The sequence below is a fragment of the Populus alba genome, chromosome 3 (assembly GCF_005239225.2).
Source record: "Populus alba chromosome 3, ASM523922v2, whole genome shotgun sequence".
Taxonomy (NCBI): Eukaryota; Viridiplantae; Streptophyta; class Magnoliopsida; order Malpighiales; family Salicaceae; genus Populus; species Populus alba.
Window position 1 is genome coordinate 15,725,450 of NC_133286.1, and position 19,690 is coordinate 15,745,139.

At 34.5% G+C, this 19,690-nt stretch overlaps 3 protein-coding genes across 3 annotated transcripts; all 3 read left to right on the plus strand.

The window, feature by feature from the left end:
• Positions 1-417: 417 nt before the first annotated feature.
• LOC118028460 (aquaporin PIP1-1) lies at positions 418-3,112 on the plus strand. The gene is made up of 4 exons (XM_035032039.2): positions 418-848; positions 1,076-1,374; positions 2,611-2,751; positions 2,857-3,112. Exons 1-4 carry the CDS (start codon positions 518-520, stop codon positions 2,950-2,952), a joined length of 867 nt encoding a protein of 288 aa, XP_034887930.1. The 5' UTR covers positions 418-517; the 3' UTR covers positions 2,953-3,112.
• Positions 3,113-10,651: 7,539 nt separating this feature from the next.
• LOC118028459 (short-chain dehydrogenase TIC 32, chloroplastic-like) lies at positions 10,652-14,565 on the plus strand. Its single transcript, XM_035032038.2, has 8 exons — positions 10,652-10,926; positions 11,934-12,165; positions 12,430-12,509; positions 13,003-13,156; positions 13,308-13,386; positions 13,779-13,863; positions 13,965-14,011; positions 14,144-14,565. The coding sequence occupies exons 1-8, from the start codon at positions 10,821-10,823 to the stop codon at positions 14,306-14,308; spliced, it is 948 nt and encodes a 315-aa protein (XP_034887929.1). The 5' UTR covers positions 10,652-10,820; the 3' UTR covers positions 14,309-14,565.
• A 1,003-nt stretch (positions 14,566-15,568) lies between these two features.
• Positions 15,569-18,262, plus strand: LOC118028458 (short-chain dehydrogenase TIC 32, chloroplastic-like). Its single transcript, XM_035032037.2, has 8 exons — positions 15,569-15,884; positions 16,467-16,698; positions 16,835-16,914; positions 17,026-17,179; positions 17,283-17,361; positions 17,454-17,538; positions 17,638-17,684; positions 17,841-18,262. The coding sequence occupies exons 1-8, from the start codon at positions 15,779-15,781 to the stop codon at positions 18,000-18,002; spliced, it is 945 nt and encodes a 314-aa protein (XP_034887928.1). The 5' UTR covers positions 15,569-15,778; the 3' UTR covers positions 18,003-18,262.
• Positions 18,263-19,690: the final 1,428 nt, after the last annotated feature.

Here is a 19,690-nt window from a genome sequence, read left to right on the forward strand (position 1 = left end):
TCTTACCAACAACTTAATTATTAATTTCAGGATAAAATGTAAGTTATTCGTGTGTAATGTTTAAGAATGTAAGTTAATTTCTTTTAAAAAATATAATAAAATATATTTTTAAAAAAAATATATTAAAAAATATATATTTTTTAAAAAATTATTTTTAATATTAATAACAATATTAAATTTTTTTGAAAAAAATATATAAAAATTAATTTTAAACTTAAACCTGTAATTTATTTATTATTATTGTACCTGTAAATAAAAAAATAAAAAAATGCCGGTCCGTGACGTGGCTTAATTTAATGATTATGATAGTCAAGCAGCAAATAAAAAAAAAAAAAAGACAACACATTTTTTTCTAAGTGGCCAAATAATTGAAAAACTTTTATCATCTATATATAAAACCACCTTATCCCTGTTCTTCTCATTAAACTTTTGCTTTGTTTGTCTGAGTGTGCTCTCCTACTTCCACAGAGAACACAGAGAGAAAAACAAACAAACAACCCATCTTACAAGAAAGAAAATGGAGGGCAAAGAAGAGGATGTCAAGCTCGGAGCTAACAAGTTCTCAGAGAGACAGCCTATTGGGACATCAGCTCAAACAGACAAGGACTACAAAGAGGCGCCGCCAGCTCCTTTGTTTGAGCCTGGTGAACTCAAGTCATGGTCCTTTTACAGGGCTGGTATTGCTGAGTTCATAGCCACTTTCTTGTTCCTTTACATCACTGTCTTGACTGTCATGGGTGTTACTAAGCCTGGTACCAGCAAATGTTCCACTGTTGGTATTCAAGGCATTGCCTGGGCTTTTGGTGGCATGATCTTTGCCCTTGTTTACTGCACTGCTGGTATCTCAGGTAATAAATGATAAAGATGCCTCCTTCTCTTTCTCTCTCTCTCTCTTGCTAGACCTGCCTAGCCTCGGATAATTCTCTCTTGTTTTTCTAAATAAGCCTTCTTACTGGGTTCTGCCTCTTAAATGTTCAGTCTCTCTTGCTAATTCCGGTCTTGTCTTGTTTTCCTTCTTTTTACCTGTTAAAGTCTAGGATGGTGTATAGTACTAACTAGATCTGCATGTGCTCAGGTGGACACATCAACCCAGCTGTGACCTTTGGGCTGTTTTTGGCAAGGAAGCTCTCTTTGACAAGGGCTGTGTTTTACATCATCATGCAGTGCCTTGGTGCAATCTGTGGTGCTGGTGTAGTGAAGGGTTTCCAAGGAAGCCACAACTTCGAGCTTCAGGGTGGTGGAGCTAATGTTGTGAATCATGGATACACCAAGGGTGATGGCCTTGGTGCAGAGATAGTCGGTACCTTTGTTCTTGTCTACACTGTATTCTCTGCCACTGATGCCAAGAGAAACGCTAGAGACTCTCATGTCCCTGTAAGTACTCTTTGGTTTTGTTTTACTCCATGTGTTTACCTATTTAACTTTATAACAGTCCTTGCCGTGTCGATTGTTGCTATGTGAATGTTTTACAGACTCTACTATGTTTTTCTGTGATTCTTGCTGCTTTTTATTGCTCGATTGTTTCGTGTACGTCTCGTTGACAGGCATGGTTCTTGGTTAGGTAGAAATTGTTGGTTTTTTCTTTTACTAAGGTCTTTAATATGGGTACAAATCACGTTTTTCCAAGTTTCAATGCCATGTTTGGTAGTTCGTTTCAAACTATGATTGAGTTTTTAAAATATTTTTGTCTAGAAATAACATCAAATTGATTTTTTTCAAGTGCTTTGGGATATTTTGATGAGCTAATGTTAAAAGAATAAATTCAAAGAAAAAACACTTTTGAAAAAGCACTTGCAGAATCAAACACGCAATTAGACAGTTGTAGATGCGTGGTTTTCTTTTAGGGAGTGGTTTCAGGTTTCGAGGTTCCTGAAATATTTTTACAGAGACTGGTGGGTGTGGCTGTGGCTGGGGGTGGTTTGTCTGCATTCTTTGCTTTGGAAGGTTGAGGGTGTGATGGTCACTTTGACAATGATGTTTCACCTTTTGGTAGGTTTCTTTTGCCAAAAAAGAGAAAAATGATGATGGTGAATGTGAAATGTCTGCAACTTTAGCATGCGCTCTAGTAATTTGCCTCTTGGAGTGCTTAGTCCTGTGTGCTATGCAACCTGCCAGAGTACATCTTCTTTAAAAAAGTTGTAGCCCCCTCCATTATCAAAAAATAACCACGCGGTGCCAGCACGTTCCTCTTATGCTTTTTACCATGTCCACTAACCGCTCCACTGCTATTATTTTTATCATATGCTTTTTTTGCTGTGTTCGTATGTTCTATGTTAGGGTGCATTGAGTTGTATTTGGTGGCTTCATCTGTTGATAGTCACAAGGAATAGGTTAATATCAATTGTTGGATATTAGTGTGGTTTGTCAGTGGTTTTTGGACCTCCACAGTCCACATGCGTGCCTTTTGCTTAGTTTGGCTTGCACATGATGTTAATGGTTTCCAATAACATCATATATATATATATATATGTATGTATGTATGGTTTTTGCCATTCTTGTAACTGCTTCAAATTGATTTGGCTGATGAGAAATACAATCAGAGTAAATACACTCAAATGTATTTTGAATGAGGGGCATGCTCTCATTATGTAATTCATGGTTTTTCTGCAGATTTTGGCTCCCCTTCCCATTGGATTCGCAGTCTTCTTGGTTCATTTGGCTACCATCCCCATAACTGGAACTGGCATTAACCCGGCAAGGAGTCTTGGAGCTGCCATCATCTTCAACAAAGACCATGCATGGGATGACCACGTAAGTTTGTTTGATTGAAAGAACTTAGTTTGCTCTCACTACTAGTTCAATGAATGATGAGTAGTGATTTTGATTCATTGCAATGTATCTTCTCGTTTCTTACAGTGGATCTTCTGGGTTGGCCCATTCATTGGAGCTGCTCTTGCCGCTGTCTACCACCAGATAGTCATCAGAGCCATTCCTTTCAAGAGCAGAGCTTAATTTCGTTCGCCCTTTAGAGAATCACCATCTCTCAACAACTTCTTCTATCCTTTGTTTGAACTTTGGTTTGGCTTCTCTATCTGTCATGTGAATTTGGTATTTGTGGTGTTAAGTGTGTAAATTATCTAGCTTTTTGAATGGAGAATTCTGTTTACTTTTATTCGCTTCATTCTCTCCCTGGCTATCAGAGCTTCGCTTGTCTGTCTTTCCACTTGGCAAAAAAAAAAAACACTGCTTAAGAGAATGAAAAAACAAAGCCACTCTCGGTGAATTTTTATTAACATACGTATATCTAGGAACAACCAATTTCCTTAAAATGCAAGGTCCCCTTTGTTCATCAATTTTCCGAAGGCTAAATCTGAGACTTGAAAAAAAAAACGAAAAACAAAAAGGGACCAAAGCTTGAGACTAGTAAGTGCCAGCCCACCACATAGGGATAAGTGGTGTTTCCTAACACCAAGCAAAAACTGAAGTAATCATTAGAAAATCACGCTAGGGAAAGAGGAGCTCCCTAACACTGAGCGACATTTTGGAATTTGGTCATACCCTAATCATATCCTTAATGACCATGTATGAATTCTTTTTAATAGCTAAGCAATACCTCTGTGATCATTGATAATGGTCTCGTAATTCAATAGCAAATTGCGAAAAGTCATAACGTGGACATGTAGGTTTCGATACTTGATTCATCCATATAAATTCAAGCTATCGAGAATAATTTTTAACTTGATAATTGGATCCGTCTGAGTTATATAGAAAGAATTCTGTGAGATTAAAATTAGGTACTTGCCTTTTCAAAAATATATGATAAGCCTGTTGAAATAACAATGAAAAATAACGATGAATTTGAAATTAAGACTGAAATATGACAGGAATGTATGAAATTTGAAAAATGTTGTATATTATGAATTCCAGTCAATATAATGATTTCTTCAATATTCTTGAAAAATGTGTGACAAGATATTTATTAACTTATTTATTTTATAAGGATTTCCATATCAAATAAAAAGATATTTATAGAAGCAACTATTATCTATAGTTTGCAAGGATTCCATATAATGTATATGATGGCAAGGAGACTTTAGATTATTTTGTTGTTCTTTTCCTTATTTTACAAGATTTACTTGCACATCAAAGAGACTAGGAGGGGGTAATTTAAGGAAGAAAATTTTAGCAATTAAAAACAAAGTTTCCTAGCTAATTTAGAACATGAAGTTTCGGTAAAGCCTTCAAGGAGAGCAAAGGGGGAGTTCTGGCCATGCATGGAGATTTCAAGCAAGATGAATTTGTTTCATGATGTTTTTTTTTTAAAAAAATTATTTTGGTGTTGAATATTATTAACTTTGAACTTTATTTTAATTGGGTATGTTTTGGCCTATTAAACATTGTTTTTAAGGTTTGCTTATGTATTAGACTTGTGTTGGTTTATTACTAGATAGGATCCATTGATTTACAACCCAAAAAGGGTACATTAAAATTATTTAGAGGGGACTATATATTGCTTTTATGACTGCAAGTTTTGGTAGCTATGATGATTTGCACAAAAAAGATTTTTTCTTTGTTTTATGTGTTGCAATTTCTAGGGACAAAGATCATATACCGACTTATCTAAGATTAACTAGTTTCATGACTTCATTCACATACTTCAAGTTTCTAGATACATGGTTATCTTCGAGATTGAGTATTTTTTCCAATACATTTGGTTCTTAGGTACATGGTACTCTAAATTGGGGTTTCAAACTTGATATTCGGTTTTCTTAGATTGGAGTTTTAATTTCATTGTGGATTGCATGACCACGTGATTACGAGGTCTGTATCAATTAGTATCAGAGCAAGACTTCGAAAATCAAGTTATACTTTTTATTTTCTTCTTGTTGGTTTCAAATTTCTTATCTTTTATTGTCTTTAATTATTTTGTAATTAAAGTTCTTTGATAAAAAAAAAATTCAGATTGCGTTAATCTTTTTGTCTAGAATAGCTATATTAGGTTTGTTATATATATATATATTCCTAAAGGAAGCGACCAAATCACAAATTCAAGTTAGAAGTTGATTTTTTTTTCTCAGGTTTGCTTTCAAAGACATGGGTTTGGGTCAGTGCTTTTTGAATTTTCAACCTCGGGTCATGTTTTAGTTCGGGTCAATTTGGTTTCATAATCATTTAGTTTATACTCAAGTCAAATCTTTGTCTTTCCATATTAAAAAACTCTAAAACACATGAGAAAAACACTGTAGCTTTCCCTACGACACATATATTATCACTACATTGTAGTGAATTGTTTCGCTTTTCTTTTTAGGTTTGAAAATATTTGACTTAAAGCGAGATCATGATATCGGTGTATTAAATGTTTGAAAAATTACACTGTCGTTTTTTCTTTTTCTGCAATTGGGTCTTTTTTTCCTACTATAAATGTTGTAACCCATTTTTTGGGTCCCCGCATAAAAAAATAATAATAATAATAAAATCAAAAAATATATATATATATATATATATATATATATATATATCAAAAAATATAACAGTGAAAAAAATGTCAGAGCGCCCTAAAAATGCTCAAAAAGTGATTAAGGATGTTCAAAAATATAAAAATTAAAATTTGACGGTATATCATTGACTGATGAGAGCTCTGTTAACAAACAAAATTCAATTTGAGGAAGAAAAATCCAAAATCATAAGTTTATGGACTCAATTAAATTTACCCGAAACAGTGCCTTTTTTACAGCATTGTGGGTCTTCTTCTTCCCCTGGACGTGCGAGGCAGGGGAAGAAGAAGATTTTCTTCCCCACTTTTTGCCAACCTCCTTTCCTGCTTTTGCTCAAAAAGATGCCCAACATGGACACCCACTTGCCTACTTTCTATCTGTTGAAGGGATGGTGGAGGGGCGGCAGCACAGTAGCCGCCCCAGCCACATCCCTTCCCCTGTTTTTCTCCTATAAAAACAGGGGAAGGGGAGAAAAAAAAAGAAAGAGAGAATAGAAGGGGGAGACTGAGAGAAAAGAACAAAGGAGAAGAGAAGAGAGAAAAAGCAAAATAGAGGGAAAAAAACCGAAAAAAGAAGAAAAAGAAGTAGAAGCAGACAGGAGTGTAAAACATAGGAGAGAGAGAGAGGAAAAACAGCACCACCACCGACCACTGTGCCTCCGCCGCCAGCAGCACCGCCTCGACGCCACCGCAGGTAACCTGCCGCTGCCCCGTCTCCTTCTCCTTTTGCTCAGCCACTATCTCCGTTTTCATGCAAAACGTGAATTAATTCACGTTCTGCAGCTGATGGAGGGCTGGTTACTGTGCTTAGACACAGTAACCAGCCCATTTTGTTTTGGGTCGGGTCTGGTCCAGTCCACTGATATGGCCGGATCCGGCCCATTTAAAAAATTTATTAAGATTTTTTTTTCCAGCATTTTACAATTTTCCAGCACGGTTTCTTTTATCCATTTTGGTTAATATTGGTCTGTATTTTATATCGTAAAAATACAAATCCGGTATTAAAATACCCGGTTTTCGGCAAAAACTTCTAAAAGTACAAAAAAATTGAAAAAAGAGAAAAAAAATGTTTTTTGTGCATACGGTCAAGTGTCTCAAAGCTAAAAAATCATATTGTATTTTTCATACACCAAAAAACAGTGTTTTCGCATGCATTTTGATTTTAATAATCAGTTTATTAAAGTCAAGAGAACATTGGCCAAAATTTCAGAAACAACAAAATTTTTATTTTGTTTGATTTTAGTATCAGGGATTATAAATTTATACGTAAAACATATTCTCGATATTAAAAATACATTTTCTTTTGATAACTTTAAATAGTTAGGTTTTTACTTGATAAGATAAGAATCTCCTTACAGAGGAGGACTTTTCATAAACCGTAAATGGACCGACAATAAAAAACCACAACACGACCTTAGATTTTATTAGACATTAAAACAATGTAGCCTACCTTAGGTAGGGCGTAGTTGGGGTGCTAATACCTTCCCTTTACGCAACCAGTCTCCATACCTGATCTCTAAAGACCAGTTAGGGTTCCTAGTAACCAGAATACTAGGTGGCGACTCCCATTCAAATTTTTCACTGATAGAAGACAAGAATTCCTTGTCTCTACATATTTGCCAGGAATAAATCCATATTCCATTTTTGTTTTCCTTGTGGCTGGACAATCGTCGCATCGCCGCACACGTGCGACAATAAAGTTGAGGGGGATACTGAATTATCTGACATGTCATCAACTTGAAAATAATTAAAAGAGCATGTTAAGAGACAATAAACTTACACGACTTCAGGTCTTAGTAGTGCATTTAATGAATGTGGAATTGACATCATTATACACACATATTTGCCTTACCTTTTCATTATTTCCTGTTCTGTTTTGGTTGGCACTTCTATTTTAGTTAGTGTAGTTGGCAAGCCCTTTTTGTTTTTGTCTGTAATTGCTTTATTACATGGAATGGTGCTCTTCTGAAGTGGTTTTTTAGCAATTCAATTCTCTCGGCTCCCAGCTCTCTTATGATATTTCAAGGTGTGTTTTTGTGCCAACTTTTGTTCTTTGAGTTGGGTTAGCTTTTACCATCAAGTAACGTTTGTTAAGGGTTTAGGTGGGATGTGCTTTTGTTTTTGTCAGTGCATAGCAACCATAATTTTTTATGCTTTCCTCTGCAATTCGTTATTTCTTTTATCATATCATCTTTCAGGAGAGGACTTAGACTTTAAAGTTAGAACATTTTTCTGTTTGTTGCTCTTTAAGACTGTGTTGTAAGAAATAACTATACTCATGTTTCTATCTGCATCTTAAATTATTGTGCATGGGGGCGATGCTCTATCATTTTTTACGTTTATATAAATTTGCCACCTAACAAAGGAGCATTTTTATTCCATTGAACATCAAGTGTCTTTACCTTTGTGTATGATTCTGCAATTTAGTGGTGCATCCTTTGTTCATATTTTCATTGTTGCCATGTTCTTTAAAAAGTCTTCAGAGATACCAAGGCATATCACAATTTTTTCTAGTTAAATGTTTTTTTGAAAAAAATTCTCTTTTTCTCATCCTCTCATCGTTTTTTTAAGTAAATAATATTGTTTATTAATTAACATCATGGATTACATCTCATCATCATCTTTATGGGTGATAATTAGTTTTACAAAAAAACCACCATTATGGACAACTATATTTGTACATAAAAAATCTTATGCCGATGACATTGCAACTGAAGCATATATTGACTCGACTAGCCCCATTAAAGTTGCTAATGCAACATGCTCGATAGCCACTGATGCTGGAAGTTCCATATCTATCACCCCTCCAACACCTAACTTTACAGATTCCTTGAGTATCGATCAGTCTTAAATTCAGACTCCAGCTTCACAGCAGCACACCTCTCAGCAAAAAGACACGTTCCATGACAATTTTCATCCCCAATTAAAATGAGCATCAATCTTAACTGATGTTAGGTCGCACGACAGGTTTGGTTCGCTTGCTCACACATAAACAATATTTCATGTATTGTGCCATAAATTTCTCATCCTATGGGATGCTGCTTCAACCATGATAAAGTTTTATTTGTTATTTCCTAATACAAAGATGATGCACCAACCGAAGCCACTGTCTTATTTGCTTCATGTACATTCCTTTAACAATTATTGCTTGACTATTATGTGAATATAAAAATGGTTTTCCCTTTCATTCTTAATATGTTATTCAGCATCCAAATGTTATCCTGTGGAATCCTTTCTCAACCATATCATTGTTTTAATTGTTATTTTCTTATTTCAAGATGTTGGGCTGACTGACACCACTATCTTATAATTACTTTATATTCATTCATATGATAGTTATTACTTGAGTGTTCTACTAATAAATAAATGGTTTTGCCTTTAATTCCTATTGTTTACACTTGCCATTGCTTAAGTACTTCCTTTTAATATATGATTCAGCACCCAACTTCCCCAGCCAAGACCTTTGAAAGATTATGCAGACTCATTAAAGGAACATGTCTTGTCTTGTTACTGCCTTTGCAAATTGCCATAATAAATTTGTGTGAAATATGAGTAGATAGTGTAAACACGTGATTGAATGAGAAACATAGCAGGTTCTATGCATTTGCACCCTCTCGGTCCTTTTCCTTTCCAACCTTTTCTTTTTCCTTTTTGATTGTTTTTTTTTTCCTTGCTTGGAGATACTAATTTGTTTGGTTTGTTACAAATTGCTTCTAGCACATCCAAGCTATATCCTCGGCCAAGTGTTTCATCAAACACCTTACGTGCTGATGCTACTTCCTTAAGATCACCCTACCCTCTTGCCAAAATGATGTAAGTTTTTTCTTTTGTCTTAGATTTATGCTTAACTATGTCAAAAAGTTGCTATGTGCTTTTTCAAATATTTGTGTCTGTGTTTTGCTTCTTCCCCCCCCCCCAATAAAAAAGAAGGCACAAAGAAGATAATATGTTTTTGCAGGTGGATCAACCATCACTATTGTGCTACAATTATAGTCATTGTTAGTCTCATATTGGAGATTAAAGGACAACCACATTGTGCACGAGCCATTACAACACAACACCAACTTCTTCCATATATTTTCTCCACCTCCAAGAGCTCGAGGCAGGAACACAAATGCTCTGATTTATTGATTATTTGACTATAAAAAAAGGGTGTAGTCGATGCTGTTTTTTTCGTTTTAATTTTCAAGGATCCATGGAATGATGGGAACTAGCCTTTAAACTTGAGAGGAATATTTAATTTTGTTATTATTAACAAAATACTCCTAGGCCCATAATTAAAAAAAATTGATGAGAAGGCAAAAAAAAATCCATGCACATAACAAAAAAGAAAAAGAAAAGAAAGGGCCCAAAACACCTTAAATCACAGTTAAAAAACCCAAAGCAAGATTTCAAAAGCCCGGGCCAACTAGTAAAAGCTCAAAAAATTAACATAGGTTTAACTATTAAAACAAAAAACCCTAACCAAATTGAATTAAATTAATCGGTTTGAACTGGTTGGTTAATTCTATTCGATTTATAATTTTAAAAAATAAAAATCATGATTTGATTAGATTTTAAAACTCGAAACATAATCAAACAAAAATTTTTTTTTTTACTTCGTGGATGTTTTTTAAAAATATTTTTTAATTGAAAATTTATTAAAATAATTTTTTTATATTTTTTATTTTTAAATCATAAAAAGTTTTTTAAAAATTTTAATTTATATTTTTAATCAAAATATTTTTTAAAACATAGTTAATTTCAATAGTATTGATGGTTGGTGAGCTATTAATGTCATCTGATTTGGGGATGTAGATCCTTGAGGGAGTTAAATTAAAGGCTTTGAAGAACGTAGCAATAATTACAGAGGGCCCGGGTCCATTGGAATCAATAGGAGGAGGACATGGAGGAGGAGCCGAGCCTTTGGTAAAAACCTATGTTGTCATTGAATTAATGGCCACGAGAAATTGACATGCGTTATGAATTTAATCAAACAACCAATCCTGAGAAACTTAATTTCTCATCCACGATCATCATCAAAGCATAAATATTAATAAAAGCCTCGGTATATAGATCCCAACTCTAATAAATAAAAATAGCAAAAGAAAACTGTAAATAATATTCATAGCCATTCATAATATATATACAATTTAAGAAATTACCTCGACCACTAAAATAAAAATAAAAATTAGGGGAGTCCTCATCAACAAGATGATGTCGTATTCGGGTTTTTTGTTTTTTTTTTTTAATAACATGTTGCCATCATTACCATGGGCTGATGCAATAGATCCATGATGGGATACCATTTTCTGCAATTCTTAGAGTCATCAAGTAGGATTATGAGCACATAAAGAGTTTGCAAGCTCGAAAGCTGTTTGTTGTTTTAATCAAAATATCGGAAAATATGTGGCCTTTTTGGTGGAAAGGACCATCTGGGTTCTCACCTAGATCAACAGCCGAGCAAGTTACTCAAGGGATTGATGCAACTGGTCTCACTGCCATTGTTACAGGTCTGAAGCAGATCCGGGCTTCTTTTGTTTTCAAGTTTTATGCTTTTTTCTGTTAGAAACTAAACTCACAAGTATTTGAACCTACTTACTCTAGGATTTTAATTTTTATCTAACATGTTCATATTTCGATCATTTCTTCTCACAAAGTTTAAGTCTTGTTTGGCTGCTTGGAAAAGCGAAGGAAAACAAATGAAAAATAGACCCATGAATCTCATATACTCTGTTTGTGTGTGTTTTTTGACGAAGTGAACTAATCCAAGTAGTTGTGTTATGTTCAACGTTTCAAGCAGTCAAAAAAACTTCGAGGTTCGTGATGATAATATCTGTTTTTTGCTTTTGTTCTGATTGAAACTTACGGGAAAAATTAAGACTTGTTCTTGTTCATTTGTAAAACGGAATCTGCAAAGTTTCTTTCTTTGGGTGATCATTTCCGGGTTTTCGTGCTTTTGCCAGTTTTTTTTTTCCTCTGTACATGGATGCTAAGCTATTTTTTAGTTCGTGCAAGATCTATAGAGACGAAGTTGAAAATGTCTGGTGAATATATCTGGGCTTCAAATTCTTTTTCTAGTTCGTTCTAGGCGCTTGCCGATGTTAATAAACTTATTTGGCCTAGGTAGCTTGTAATCGTGGTATGTTTGGAATTTAATTACTTTATTTCACATAAATATATTTGGAGACGTTTTACATACCGCTATACCAGTTTTTTCATGCTCCATAGGTGGGGATCACTAGTTAATATTTGGAGTGGAGTTCTCTTTATCTTCCTGTTTATAGAGAGTGGTCCACTGCAGATGGGACTCATTTTGGAACTTATGATTTATCATATTCTTGGGGCGAGACTTTCTACATCAGAATGGATTTCCTATATCAGAATTTTTCTATTCATGTGTTGATCAGTTGTGGACAGCTTGCTATAGTTAGGGTTCTGATGGCAATAGATATACATTTGCACTTTTAGTAATTGGTTGGTTAATCTGTTAATACATTCCATGCCTAATCCATTTCAGGAGCCTCGAGTGGTATTGGAACGGAGACCACACGTGTTCTTGCTTTTCGTGGTGCCCATGTAGTTATGGCAGTAAGGAATGTGGAATCTGGTAGGAAAGTCAAAGAAGAAATACTCAAGGAATTCCCTACTGCTAAGATTGATGTTATGCATCTAGATCTCATCTCAATGGAATCAGTGAGGAAATTTGCATCGGAATTTATATCTTTGGGTCTTCCACTAAATCTCCTAGTGTAAGAAGACTAAAACTGAAACAATGCTTCTTATTTGTTTTGTATATCCGTTTTGGGTCTCCATGGCTAACTTTTCTGTGTCACTTATGATGTTGGTTGTTCCTGTTCATTCTTTTCTGTAGTCAATGTGTTTGTGCTCTTAAATGGAACTTGCTAAGAGGCAATGCACCACTTTAACTGTGCCCACTAAAGACATCCTACACACATTTAGGAACTGTTTTGTAATTTAATAGTGAGAATTAATATTATCGTTTTTTGGTTAAGTAACAATGCAGGCATTATGGCAGCTCCTTTCATGCTTTCCCAAGACAACATAGAAATGCAATTTGCAACCAACCATGTTGGTATGTTGGACATAGCATTATAAATTGTTTGCATATCTGCCATTAATTTGATTGCATTATCTATTATGATAATGAAAGGCCAGAGAATAGAATTTAAATCTTTAAATGAAGGGAAATAGAGCACGTGCAATAAAAATGATCCAGCATATACAATTTAAATTCGTGTTATCAAATCTGAGATTCTTGAACATGGATACCTTGAGAGCCACAATACTGAACAACAAAAAGAACACAACTTGACCTCTTTTTTCACATGCCTGTGAATACTTTAATCTTCAAATTCATTTATCTATTTATTCAGTCTTATCAATTACTGTGAATGAAGATATGAAAATAAATAAACATTAGCCTGATAGCTGTGGAAAAAACAGGAAAAAAAGAAGAAGAAAGTCCCTTCCCACCAAATCTTGTTTTTCAATGTTGGGAAATTTGAAATGCTGCATATTGCCAAGTGCAGAAGTTTGGATTCTTAAGAGATTTTATAATTTTGCAGGCCATTTTCTTCTGACAGACCTTGTATTGGATACCATGAAAAAGACAGCTCTTGAAAGCGATCGAGAGGGAAGGATTGTTATCTTATCATCAGAAGCTCATCGTTTTACATACAGTGAGGGAATTCGTTTTGATAAAATCAATGATGAATCAGGGTAACATTTTCTCAGTATCATTTGTGAATCTTGTCTTGGAATGCTGCCCAGTCTGTGCTATAACACCAGAAACTAGTCAATTGTTCATGTATTGGCATTTCTTTATCTAATTCTACTTGTTTTTACCCTTTTGTGCTTGATAATTTTGCAGATACAACAGTATTTGGGCTTATGGACAATCAAAGCTTGCTAATGTATTGCATGCTAATGAGCTCACTAGGCGCCTTAAGGTAGTCCATGGTCTCAAGTTTACAGCAATCTGCTATTGAGATGATTAAATTTGCTCCCTAACTGCAAATTGGGATTTTCCTTATCTTCTTTTCCCCCATTTCAGAGATTTAATCTTATCTTCTTGTGGTTAAAGACCAGGTGGCTCTCAAATTTAGAATAGTTTCCAGTGGAAGTATGAGTCATTTCCTGTCCTCACCTTATTTGATGAAGTTGAAATAGATAGATTTTTGGCGCTGAAGATTCTTTAGTCAAATCAGTACAAATCATGGATGACAAAAACAGTTTATCAGCATGTTCTTTTGGCTGTGACTTTCACAGTTATAACATTTTTTTCCGAAATAAATTCTTATGAGCATGTTTTTTATTTCCCCCTTTTCTTTTGCCCATACAGGAAGAAGGGGTCAATATAACTGCTAATTCACTTCATCCTGGAGCAATTATGACCAATCTTCTGCGTTTCCACAGTGTTATTAATAGTAATAGTCTGATATATCTGACTTGTTTTTGGTACCCATACGAGGGTTTTCTTGGCCTATGGGGATTTGCTTCTGGATTAAATTTGTTGTGTTGAATGCAGGTGTTGTAACTATGGTTGGCAGATTTGCGCTAAAAAATGTTCAACAGGTATGTTCTTCAGTTCCATGGAATATGTGGCAGCATGACCCAGGATTAATTTGAATTATAAAATCCATATGCAATTATTGGACTGCCTCTAAAATGCTACATAGCTTATTAATTTCTTTTATATGCTTATAGGGAGCTGCAACTACATGCTATGTGGCATTGCATCCACAAGTTAAGGGGGTAAGCGGAGAATATTTCATGGACAGTAACCTGTCCAAAGCTAGCTCTTTGGCTAAAGATGCAGAACTGGCCAAAAAACTATGGGATTTCAGCTTGAGCTTAACCAACCCCAAGTAGTCCTCTGAGCTGTGCTGCGTATTGAAGTAGTTGTTTCTTGTTCTGCGGAAGTCAGGAAACTTGCGAACTTGTTTCACAGTTTATATATACGAACCTGTTTCGTGTATTAAATCACATTGCAACTAGTTGTAAATGGGTGGTTAAAGATTGGAGGTCCCCCGCTTTCTCATGATGGTTTAAGATTGTAGTCTATAAAACATGTCTATAAACATTACCAGCAGTTCCACCCTATTTGATTTAAATTACTTTGTTGATAATCTTTGACGTAGGAAAGATGCTAAGATCTCCATTTTTTTTTTTTACTTATGCGTAGAGAAAGTTACACGTTCACTTTCTTGCGTATTGATCCAGTCGACCAGGGATTTACTTTTGAATGCTATAATTTGATGGAGTCTTTTATTTATGGCACTTTTTACTTGACTTTGAATGCTATAATTTGATGATGGGGTCTTTTATTTAATGCACTTTCTCCATTCAGTCCCTCTCTGGACAAATCCGAAGGAAAATGCCTTCTTTTTCTGTACCGAGGTGCACGAATTTCTAGTATAGCTTCTGTAGTATTTTGTGATTGCACAACACACAAAGATTCATAATGAATGTTGCCGTTCCCTTTACCACCGATGATGTTTTTCGGACCGACTGGCCGGATATGGAGACATGTGGTTGAGTAATTTGATCACGACTGGCTATCACCTCCCGACAACATACAAGTTTTCCTAGTCTAACGATCCATCTAGAACGCTACTCTGATTAAGAAAAGAAAATCAAAGCAAACACACAAATCTGACAGCAAAATGAAAAGCTCTATGCAAATATGCTTGACATGTTCCTATCAAGCTTTTATTTATTTACACCAGATAATTCTCCATGGGGTCATGGTATGACTTTTGATTTTGCAAATTATTTGAGTAAATTATAGTCCCATATTCTAATCTCTCTGGTTTCATAAATTATCAATTAGTCTTTTGTTCACATTTGACCGTCAAGTCGGTCACAGAACCAACGGGGAAAAAAGGCTTGCTCAGATTTCACTAAATATAAAGGTTAATGGAGGGACTAAGGTGTAAACAAATGTGAACACATAGGGATTAGTTAATTAGTTTTTAAAGTAGAGGGACTTGATTGTTTAAATCTTAAAAACCTAGGGATTATTTAAAAGTTATAATGGCCGTTTTATATTAGGCTGCCTTTTTTGAAAGTCGCACCGGGGGTCTGTCTTTCTATTTGGGCAACGGCATCATCATTAAGTTAAGGAAATCATGGGATTTGAACAAAACCAAAGAATAGCACAATGGCATGCAATAAATAAATATTAAGAAATCACAGGTGGCATTTAACAATTCTTGGCGGCTTCATCCTTGAAGAATTCTCCATATAATAATACTTGATGCCGGTCCATATCTGCTGCTACTTGTGAGAGTTATATACACTAGAGCCTGCAACTTTTGGTGCAGTTCAGAACCTGCCAACATGGGTTTTTTTGGAAAGAAAGGGCCATCTGGCTTTTCTTCCAGTTCCACAGCTGAGGAAGTTACTGAAGGAATTGATGGAAGTGGCCTCACTGCTATTGTTACAGGTATGTGTTTTTCTTATCTTTGTCTGTTCTGCATCATCTGTATGCTTCCTTCATGTTCTTTTTCAATTTCAAATATTTGGTTTCTGTTTTGTGCTGTGATTTTGTTGATCAAGATAAGTGGCAAAGTCAGTGATCTGTGGTTGTTGGTTTGTTCTATGCATGGACTGCTAGCAATTCTGACCACTTGAAATTTCTGTGGTTTCTGTTTCACATTAGAAATATCATAATTTTATCCAAGTTACCGATCTGAGTAGCATGAGATGAGTGAAATTCTCTCATCTGAATATTTGTGTAGAAGATTCTCGGTCAGGGTTTTAGCACTGGTGGTTGTGGGATATCCTCCCAGAAGGCAAGAACTTTCTGATTTTATAGCCAAGTTTGACCAGTTTCAAATTTGTCTCCTGTGATTTATAAATTCTATACTCTTAAATACTGCGAAGACTTCTAAAATCGTACTGTGCTTTTTATACCGTAATTTCTCAAGATCATATTTGTTCATTTGATGGCAGTAGATATCAATGTCAGTGGGTATTTAGTCAATGATAGGATAGGCTTTAAGTTTGTTTCTTTGCCTAATTTCAGGAGCATCAAGTGGTATTGGCACAGAGACAGCGCGAGTCCTTGCTTTGCGTGGTGTCCATGTAGTTATGGCAGTAAGGAATGTGGATTCTGGTAATAAGGTCAGGGAAGAAATACTCAAGGAAATCCCCAGCGCCAAGGTTGAGGTTATGGAGCTGGATCTCTGTTCAATGTCCTCAGTCCGGGAATTCGCATCCAAATACAATTCCTCTGGTTTTCCACTGAATATCCTTATGTAAGACAACTAATTTGAAGCAATTCTCTGTAATAGACTTCTCTCTTTCCGTGGACAGCTGGTGACATTCGATGCCATTTAAGATTTCTTTCAAAATTCAATCGTGAGGACTGATATTCTTTTTCTTTGCTGGAAGTAACAATGCAGGGATTATGGCATCTCCTTACTTGCTTTCCAAAGACAACATAGAACTGCAGTTTGCAACCAACTATCTAAGTATGTTCACATAATTATGCAGATTCTTTTTTTCTTCTGCATTGAAGGAATGATAGTTGTACATATCAAAGTATTGTTCTTTATATAACAGTGTTTTCTATCATTTTCCAGGCCATTTTCTTCTTACAAATCTTTTGATGGACAACTTGAAAAACACAGCACGTGAAAGCAATCGAGAAGGAAGGATTGTTAACCTATCCTCATCAGCTCATCGTCATCCATTTCCTGGAGGAATTCGTTTTGATACTATCAACGATGAAGCAGGGTAACAATTTGGCAGTACCATTCCGTCAATCTTCTCTTCTCCTTCTGCTAAGTGCCAAGTCAGTTTTTCTTAGTTTCACCCTTTTGTTCTCGCTGATTTGCAGATACGGCAGTATAAAGGCTTATGGGCAATCAAAGCTTGCTACTCTACTGCATGCTAATGAACTTGCAAGGCGTTTCAAGGTACTCAGACATTTTCAAGTTCATGAACAGGGGTTTGATAAATGAAGAAACTGGAACTTTATATCCATTTTTGTCCTTCTTTATTCATACAGGAAGAGGGGGTAAACATAACTGCTAATTCACTTCATCCTGGAGGAATTCACACCAATCTTTTCCGCTACCATACTGTTCTCAGTGGTAATTCCTGGCCTATGTTAATCACACCTTGCATTAATAAATTTCTTCCTTCATTCACTAAATTTTGAATTTTCTGGTCCTGGGTTGAATTCTCGGCAGGCTTTGCCAGTACTGTTGGCAGATTCATGTTCAAAACTGTTCCCCAGGTATGTTCTACAATTTTCTTGGAATGCGTGTACTGCAGGATCAATGTGAAAATGACAGAAAGCGTTTATATGTTAAAATTCAAATCATACGACCCTTTCTGTTTGTTACCATATGCCCACACAGTTTCTTAGTTAATTTCTTGTACATGGTTGTAGGGAGCTGCAACTACATGCTACGTGGCATTGCATCCACAGGTTAATGGCGTCAGTGGGAAGTATTTCGAAGACTGCAACATATCCAAATCAAGCGCTTATGGGCAAGATGCAGAATTGGCAAAAAAACTATGGGATTTCAGCTTGCCCTTGACCAACCCCTAGTTAAGTTTGATTGCCTCCTGCTTTCAAACGAGCGCGATGCCTGTTTACTGCATGATTATGTAGAGCTGAATCTTCTTCTGTATAACTAGTTTTGAAATTTGTACTGCACACGTAAAACAGATATGTTGCCTAAAATTTCCATATATAGTCATGTTTTTGTTTAAACGGGCCTTCATCTGTGATCAGCCTCTGGCATTCTGGTGTGGTGTCTCTGTTCAAACTTCTTTTTTTCAATGGAAATAAACAGTGTTTTGTTATAATTTTATGCTTTGTACCGGAAGGGAATAAAAAGAAATATTATTATTATTATTATACATTTATTAAAACGAAACGTTTCCTTTAGAAATGGCAGATTTATAAATTTTTTTTATTGTTGAGGATAATAAATCTATGTTTTTTTTGTTTTTTTTATATATTTGACATATTTTTTATTTTGTCTAATTATAATTTTATATTCTTGTTCTTATCTTCATTATTTTGTAATTTTCTTTATGTTAAATTATTATTTTTTATTCTTTATACTTGAAATATTTATCACTTTACATTTGATTTATTTACATAATTTTTTATTTTATTTTTATCTCTATTCTTTTGTAACTTGTTTTTTTTTTCTTTAAGCTTTTATTTTTTAAAAAAATTATTATACAAAAACTAAAATAAAATGATATACCACTATAGCGATTACAATATTATTTTTATTTTTTTACTACATTAAAGATTAATTTGAGATCCTATATGTATTTATCAATACATATAATTTTTACTTTATTTTATTATATATAAGCATAACTTTTTGATTTACAGTTATATTTTTTTTATATGATATCAAAAAACGTGTTAACAACACCTACACATTCATTATTTTGTGTAAGAAAAAAATATGTTGAAATTCAATCATTCATAAAATTTTAAGATAGAAAAGAAAAGGGATCTTCAAACAACTAGGAAAAATTAAAAAACACCTGGAAAAATAAAATAAAAATTCTAAAACATCATCTTTTAAGTGCCGAATGCTATAGGAAATAAGGCCGATAGAATGCTTTGATGAAATTTCAACATTGATCAAATAAAAAATTATGTCTATTTTTGTTAAAAAGCTTATTTGATGTCTTCAATTTTTTTTTTTTAATTATTAATATGAGTATTCAGGCCAGATTATATTCACCTTGACTAATTTCATGAGCTCTAAAGCTAATTTATACACATTTTGACTAATTTTACGGACTTTAAAGTTAATGATTATATAAACCTCCAATAACTTTAAAATTTATAAAACTCAAAATAATAATTCGTAAAAAACAAACCTAAAATTTACTAATTAAGCTAGAACTGACGTCCAAACTTTTTCTTAATCTTCACCTTATCCATCTGGTGCATAACGGTATACACTAGACATTCCACGTACGTTAGTCTTTTTTTCTACATGCAAAAAGACTCGAATTTAAGTCAAGCTTGTTCAATGTTCATTAAAAAGTAATCAGGATTATTTCAAGGTTTTCTACGAGTAAACAAAGCTGTACTCTTATAGCATGCTCAAGTCAAGCTTGTTCAATGTCCATTAAAAAGTTTTTTTTTTTTCCATGAAATCGAATTTATTTGAGTGGTTTTAAGGTTTTATATTATCATTGTTGCTACTAACAGAAAAACCAAAAAAAGAATACGGCTACATTTTCTGTAGACCTAGACGC

What these genes read in the sequence shown, in the direction of transcription:
- LOC118028458 (XM_035032037.2), top strand. Translation starts at nt 15,779, where the DNA reads ATGGGTTTTTTTGGAAAGAAAGGGCCATCTGGCTTTTCTTCCAGTTCC. An exon ending in AACTTGCAAGGCGTTTCAAG is followed by an intron (nt 17,362 to 17,453) that starts GTACTCAGACAT and finishes TTATTCATACAG; the next exon opens with GAAGAGGGGGTAAACATAAC. An exon ending in CTACCATACTGTTCTCAGTG is followed by an intron (nt 17,539 to 17,637) that starts GTAATTCCTGGC and finishes AATTCTCGGCAG; the next exon opens with GCTTTGCCAGTACTGTTGGC.
- LOC118028460 (XM_035032039.2), top strand. Translation starts at nt 518, where the DNA reads ATGGAGGGCAAAGAAGAGGATGTCAAGCTCGGAGCTAACAAGTTCTCA. An exon ending in CTAGAGACTCTCATGTCCCT is followed by an intron (nt 1,375 to 2,610) that starts GTAAGTACTCTT and finishes GTTTTTCTGCAG; the next exon opens with ATTTTGGCTCCCCTTCCCAT. An exon ending in ACCATGCATGGGATGACCAC is followed by an intron (nt 2,752 to 2,856) that starts GTAAGTTTGTTT and finishes CGTTTCTTACAG; the next exon opens with TGGATCTTCTGGGTTGGCCC.
- LOC118028459 (XM_035032038.2), top strand. Translation starts at nt 10,821, where the DNA reads ATGTGGCCTTTTTGGTGGAAAGGACCATCTGGGTTCTCACCTAGATCA. An exon ending in AAAATCAATGATGAATCAGG is followed by an intron (nt 13,157 to 13,307) that starts GTAACATTTTCT and finishes ATAATTTTGCAG; the next exon opens with ATACAACAGTATTTGGGCTT. An exon ending in TTTCCACAGTGTTATTAATA is followed by an intron (nt 13,864 to 13,964) that starts GTAATAGTCTGA and finishes TGTTGAATGCAG; the next exon opens with GTGTTGTAACTATGGTTGGC.